At 47.8% G+C, this 7,169-nt stretch overlaps 1 protein-coding gene across 1 annotated transcript in view; it reads right to left on the bottom strand.

The window, feature by feature from the left end:
* Positions 1 to 384: 384 nt before the first annotated feature.
* Positions 385 to 7,169, bottom strand: part of PAG1 (phosphoprotein membrane anchor with glycosphingolipid microdomains 1) — a 31,035-nt gene continuing 24,250 nt past the window's right edge. The window contains exons 6-7 of the mRNA XM_066626408.1: positions 7,003 to 7,062; positions 385 to 3,745 (exon numbers count right to left, since the gene is read on the bottom strand). Of these exons, the coding sequence (XP_066482505.1) occupies positions 3,395 to 3,745; positions 7,003 to 7,062 (411 nt within the window). The 3' untranslated portion in view covers positions 385 to 3,394. The remainder of the gene's footprint in view (positions 3,746 to 7,002; positions 7,063 to 7,169) is intronic.

Genomic DNA, 7,169 nt, shown 5'->3' with positions numbered 1-7,169 from the left:
TCAGCTTTTCAGAACATTTTATAAAAGCACCACAGAAAGATTTAAGAGATAGCACCACATGTAACACATTTTGAAGTAGGAGCCACTTCTAAAAGATGTCTGGGAGCCCAGAAGACTTCATGGAAGGTGGATTTTCTAAAGGCACAGTATGTTATGCCCTGAGAATCATGATGGCTGATATCAAGTTGCCATCATAGAGGATCTACCCCAACAAAAGAGGAGTTTGGATGCTAGTACCTGGTTTTATAATCCTTGCTGCCCACTAACAGGCATCAGTAGTTAACAGTAAGGATCTACTTATTAAAAAAAAAGACACATGCAATTCAGCAACAGCAAGTCATTCAGATTTTACTAGACAAGTTGAAGTTCCATTGACAGCCCTTCACAATCAGGGTATGTTTTTCTTAAAAGATCTCAACATGTACTTCTTAAAAGCTTATATGGAAAGATTGTTCCAAGCATATTTCATTTGGGAGCCAATTCCTAATTTCAATGTATGTGTTTAGAATACCAGGCATCACATAACATACCACCACCACCACGTATTCGTGTGGGAAGCTGTTTAGCACATTATAATGGCTCCATGGAGAGTAAGTGGCCTCCACTTAATTGCCACATAATGGCCATAAAAAGCACCATTTTACATCAGTTAAGTGACAAGATGCCTTGGTTGAGAGGCATTTAGGGCCCGGTCCTACCTGGCACACTGCTGGCACTGCAGCCCCACTATTGGGAACAGGTGTCATAAAAGTATCGTAAGGTGGAAGACATCCAGAGCTGGTGGAGAGACTGGCGCCAGTCAGTGCTGGACCTCAGCACCAGAAGGATGTGTTGGTGAAGCGCTGGATGGCAAGCATCCCTGCCAGGTGACGGGAAAGATGGGGGAAGACAGGGAGGGGCAGGGCAAATCAGGCCTGGGAGGGGGATGGACTGCAATTGGATCCTAGCCTCCCTCCAGAGCTGTGGAGCTCAACACAGTTCTCCTCAGATCTGCACAAGCTCAAGGGCCGGCACAGCTCTGAGTAGACACATTTGGGCCAGTTGTGCTCAATATAGGGGTAAGGGAACGTTCCCTTACCCCGAAGAGACCTCCAGCAGCTTCCCTGGCCCCATAGGATACAGCGGCGGCCATTTCAGTGCCACTGTATTGCTGGGTGCTGGGGAAGGATAGGATTGGGCTGTTAGTTGCATCAACTACTATCATGTAGTGATTGATGTAATGTAACAAACACAACAGCATGTGTTGGTGCATAGGATGTAGCTGCAAGTCAGTTACAAATCTCTTCTGTAAATTCTTAAGTTAACTAGAATGTTAAATCTGGCCAAGCTAACAGAAGCATTGTTCATTTCTCCAAAGTTCCTGGAACCCCTAAATAGCTAGAGCTACTTCACACCTCACCACTCACAACTCTCTGGGGCACGTGTAAGGTCATTTCACACATTACATTTTTTCTACATGAATCTCAGAAAAGCCATGCAAACATACACCAGCATGTGTGAAAACCACATGTGCATTTTTCTGTGACAGTGTGACAATGCCAGGCTGAGCAGCTTGTGAGAAAAGACTTGTTGTGTGGTGCTGCTCTGGTCATCAATACAAAACTCTCAGAAGCCTCTGCCTTGGTATAAAGAAGTTTGGCAATAACAGAAGTTTGACTCTGCCTTCAAATCTGAATGTTCACATTCTGCTTAGCCTTTATTAGTCTGAATACTTTGGGGTCACCTTCAAACCTAGATACCCCACCCATCATCACCCTAGACTCTTGGTAACTTCTTTCCTTTACTGTTTCACTTAAAAAAAATATTCTTGAAGTTGTATTGGGTATCTGTCTGTGAGAACATCAGTTACATGATGCAAAATGTTGCAGTTTGATGGAGTAGTCAATGTAATACAGTCAGTATCCAAAGCAAAAGGGATTGTGGGCAGAAGGGAGCATGTGTGTGCTGTACTTTCTACATTTTAAAGCATTAGGGTTGTAGTCCCATTCAGCAAGTAGACTGTTATAAATGTGGATAAATGATTTTTTTTTTAAAACAGGGGATCTGAAATGGATTCTGCAAGATGAATCTAAGTACAGCTGGAATAGATCACTTGTGAATAACGGTACAATTCTGTGGAGCACAACAGAACCAAGAAGATTATAAGCCCTATCTAGCAGCAGTTCCACAAACCGTTATGTAGGTACTCCACAAACACTGTTCCTGCCCAGTATTGTGGCGTTCTGTATCTGCCAACCAAGACAAAAGCTGAAGCCCAAGATTAAGGTTAGTTCATATAATGTACATGTAATGCCAAAAGTCCCAGTTGCTTCATTTTGGAGTTGTGGTACTCACGCAATGCAACTCTAGGTTGATCTCCTTGGTGGAATACTATTTGGAACTTTCTTTGAGGCAAGATGGATAAGATTGCAGTCTTAAGCACTGCAAAAATGGCCTTTGTATGTGTGCCTGTATAGGTAAAAGGCACACATGCAAACTATCACAAGCTTGTTGCATAGTGAAATAATCCTAGGGGGATCTTACAATTTTAAAATACAATTTCAGGTGACAAAACCAGTGAAATACCTGGGGGGGGGGGTTCAGGGGGTTACTTGACCACAGGTGGCATGCCAGCTATGCAGCCCCTCCCCAACTGATCCTGCCCACTGCCTGCCTTCTGGAAGCTTTCCTAGGGTTGTAGAGGCTGCGTGTGGCCTTCCTGACCCTCCAAAGGCCTTGTAAGGCCCTCAGAAGGCCAATAAAATCACTTCCAGTTTCACAGAAGAAACCAGAAGTGACTTTTTGTGCCCTCAGATGGGCTTCTAAGGGCATAAGAAAGTCACTTCTGGTTTCTCCAGTCCTCTAAAGGCCTCTAGAAGTGAGGCAGTGAGCAGGACTGGTGGGGAGACAGCAGCTTGTGGTCATGAACCTGGGCAGCACAGGGGCGAGGATCACCACTGGGCAAAACAATAACGTAGCTTTTTAATAACATTTTGGATATACAGGCAGCTAAGTGGCGAACTCATTAGCAAATACTGCTTCTTTTACCTTCATTCTGAAGGTTTTGTCCTGTAGGGGTGACTGTCACCTACAAGACCAGACCAAGTATGTCTTAGCAAAACATGTACAGATCCTTGTTTCTTTTCTTGCTACTACTTCTTGGCCTTTCCCTTTTCTTCAAAAATAGCCTTTCCCTTGCTTCCCTGGGGGAGCTTACATATGCAAATTGCACGTGCGAAGCAGCCAACATGGATTAAACGTCACAGTTTTCGTACCACCGACATTACCTCAAACAAAATACTTTTCAACAGACATTTCACATGTTCGGTTGTGAGTTATCAACTGATAACGCATGGAGTAAATTAGCCACTGGTCCCGAAACACGTGTCAATAAGACAGACTGGCACTGGGGTAGTTAAAGCCGAGTGACATCCTTATTTTGCTGCAAGTCCCCAATACTCTCATAGTCATTCTCTTGTGGGACAGGTGATTGGCTGATATTAGGCATCAACAAATGTCTGTCTTCTTCATGATTTATAGTCTGAATTGCCTCATAGTCTGGCTCTAACTCCCCATTTATTCTGTCCTCTGATTGAGGCATGGAGGTAAGGTTTGGGGTATTGTCCAAGTCCTTCACACTGGCATAGAGGCTGCTACAAATAGATGGTGACTTCTGAGGTACAATTTCTGGAATATAGGTGTATGTAGACTCCAGTTCTTTGGTGGCCTGCCCTGGCTTATTTACGGAAGAGTACATTGCTGAAATCTAGAGGGGGGAAAGGGAAAAAGTTACTATGTATGAAAAAAATTTGCTTTCAACATGCTGCTATTTATTGTTCAGTGAAGGGCAACAGTAGGAAAGGTGATATAATCCCATTGGGTTAATGGACTATCACACACTCTTCCTTGGATCCAGGCCACAGTCTTCATATCAAATGCTGACATTTCCAAGAGGTGAGCCCCAACTTTACAACAGTAATACAAAATGCCCTATTCCAGGGTAAAAACTGAAGAACCCCCTTCCACATGTAACTGCCCAGGCATTGAATCTCTCCAGCGAATCTTTTTTTGCATTTAGTCAGCAACGGAGTTATGGTCAATCGGGATACCAGAGGGGACCTGCTCTGTGGCTGTGCCCAGATAGTCTTCAATGGGAATCTCCTTTAGATTCCCAAGACATTCTACAACCTTCTGTCATCAGATTAAGACCCAAATGTTCCTCTGTGCTTTTTCATATCTTTGTGGGCTCATGAATTTTAACTTTTGCCATTTCCACCACTATACTGAAATATAGATGATATATACCAGGGGTGCTCAAAACGTCGCTCGCGATCGACCGGTAGATCACGAGGCAACAGAGAGTCGATTGCGCGCTGGGCTGGGCTGAGGGGGCTGCCTGGCCACGGCGTCAGCGCAGGTGGGGGCGCTCAGGGCCGCTGCGGCCGGTCCCAGGCGGCAGGGCGGCCCCTGACGGCGGGCGGCTGTGGGGGGAGGACGGGAAGCCCTGCCTGAGCCAAGGCATGCCCCTGGGCGGTAGGGGGGGCGGTGCTCCCCGTCTCGTTGGCTGGTGACGTGTCGGCGATTGGCCGGCGGCAGGCCAGGAAGGTGGCACGCGGCGCGCTCGGGCCTGTTGGGGAGGCCCCTGCTCTGGCCACGCTGACCGCTGCTGTGCATGCCCACAGGTGCGGAGGCCAGTAAGGCGGCACGCGGCCCGAGCAGGGGCCTCCCCTGTTGCTCCCCTGCTGCCACCCCGGGGGGGAGTCCTGCCTGCTGGGCTCCTGCCTGCCTGCCTCCCTCCCCGGCCCGATCGCGGCTCCAGGTGGCGGAGAGACCACTGAGTGGCTCTGCGGGGGGCTGGGGCCATGGGGGGGCAGCACCACATCCCCGCCTGCCCGACTCGGGGCTGGGAAGGAATGCGAGGCATCCGCTTTGTTCCCAGTTGCAGGAGTGGAGGAGGCAGTGGGGGGAGGACCTGAAGGGGGGCTGGGGGGAGGAGGAGGGGAAGAGGTGGGGGCTTCTCCCCCTACCGAGGGGGGGCTCTTTCCCCCACCTCCCCCTGCCTTGACTTTGGGGGCGATCAGTCGCCTTTCTCTCTCCGGATCGTCCCCCAAGTTGGCCAACTTTCTCTCCCCTTCCCAGCCTAGCTTCTTCCCAGCCCTCCCAGCTTCTCCCCGGGTGACTCTGGCTGGCTGGCCGGCCGGAGGAGAGGCAGGGTCTGGCCCTTCCTGCAGAGTAAATGCCTTCTCGGGAAGCTGCTGGGAAAGGGAAAGGGGGCAAGGTGGAGGGTGCAAGTCCTCGTGAGCAAGGGCAGCAGCTGCCGCCTGGGACTTCCTTATTCCCGAGTAGACCGCTTGGGTTTGGGCTGCTTGGAGAGGGTTTTTAAGGGGTGCGCGCTTGGAAAGCCTGGAGCGCACTGGAACTTACAATCCTAGGCATGCCTACTCAGAAGTAAGTCCCATTGTGTCCCAATGGGGCTTACTCCCAGGGAAGTGTGGATAGGATTGCTGCCTTAGGGAACAATCCTATGCAGGTCTACTCAGAAGTAAGTCCTATTTTGTTCAATGGGACTTGCTCTCAGGGAAGTGTGGTTAGGATTGCAACCATAGTTTTCAGTCTTGAAAATGCGCATAAGAGTGTTGGATCTCACAAAGTTGAACTTTAGTTCAGAAGGGAAATGTCATCTGCTCTGGACCTTTCCCCATAAATTTTAAGCTTCCACTGTTGTTTTTTTTCCTTTTCTTTGCTGGCAGGGCTTTAATGGCTTACAAAAGGTAGAAATTCATCAGGTGTGTCTTCCCTTATTGGATTCACATCCATGTCAACAAAAGCTGCATTTGTTGAATTTTGGCCTGTTCAGATCTTAAAAGTCCAGGCAGCCCAAAGGGGAGGGGAAAATTTCAACCCTAAGATTGGGTCAGTGTGAAACATGGATGTCATTGTGGTGATAGTGTTTGAATGGGTGCATGACTTGGAAGGAGGGCATGATATTTTCTGTATTCTGCAGGATGAATGATGCATAGACTTTTGTGGTCAGGTCTGGCTATCTATATGTTATGATGGCGCGAACATTGTAAAAAAACTCTGGTAGATCTCCAGGCCTTGCTGGGTTTCAAAGTAGCTCTTGAGCCAAAAAAGTGTGAGCACCTCTGTTATATACACTATTCGTATTACCAGCTGCACGTATTGCTTTTTATTGTTGCTTGTCATTGTCATTATGCTTTAGTATTGGTATATTAAAATATAGCTATGGGGGACCCCGTATCAGTGGATTCCATATCCGTGGTTTCAGTTATTTACAGTTCTGCAGCTGTGGGGCTCCCCATACCCCCTGTGCACCCATTAGTTAAAGACGTATCCTGCACAATCATAGATTCTTGCCCGGACCCTGCAGAGGCAAGGGTTTTGTGCTTCCTTTGCCTCTGGAGGCTCTTCTGGAGGTGTACATCTGCCCATGGCCTCTCTGGGACTCAGAATGACTCTTAGAAACAAAAAAGAGAGACTTCCGGTTTCTGGCAAAACTGGAAGTGACTTTGTATGCCTTTAAAAGGCATTATGATAGCTGAGGAAACCCTCTATGGCTTCTGAGCAACAAAGAGGCCATGGGCGGATGTGTGCAGTCCCTGTGGGACTCAGGTGAGGCTTCAGAGGCGAAGGGAGCACAGCTCCCCTTGCCTCCAGAAGGTCTAACCTGGCTGGGCCCGGGGGTTCCAGGGCCCTGCACCTCCCCAAACTGTGCCTCATGACACCCAAAGGCCTTGCGACACACAGTTTGGGAACTCTGAACTAATGGGTGCATGAGGGTCCCGTGTATCTGCCATATTCAAAATGGAACCCCTGCAGTTATGGGAGCACCACTATAATAGCCTAGTAGCAGCCTTGTGCATTATTGTATAGAAACCTGTGTTAAATATTTATAACAATAATACACAGAAAAATGTTACAGTTGTTAGATTTACAGCTTCATGAGGTAAAAATAATCACATGCATATGTATAAAAGAAATTACTCCATGCAAGAAACCCACCTCATCTTCTGTAAGTGATGGGTCTTCTTCTCGAGATTTGTAAGACAGCGAGCTAAGCCTCTGGAAAAAAAGCCAGGCAAATAAGCCTTATTAAACAGGCAACAGTGTTAGGCTCTTAGTGAACCCTTCCCCTAGGAATCGATATGTATTAAATGGTCATTTGCACA

Source organism: Tiliqua scincoides, chromosome 4, assembly GCF_035046505.1.
Source record: "Tiliqua scincoides isolate rTilSci1 chromosome 4, rTilSci1.hap2, whole genome shotgun sequence".
NCBI lineage: Eukaryota > Metazoa > Chordata > Lepidosauria > Squamata > Scincidae > Tiliqua > Tiliqua scincoides.
This window is presented reverse-complemented; position numbering and strand designations above follow the sequence as displayed.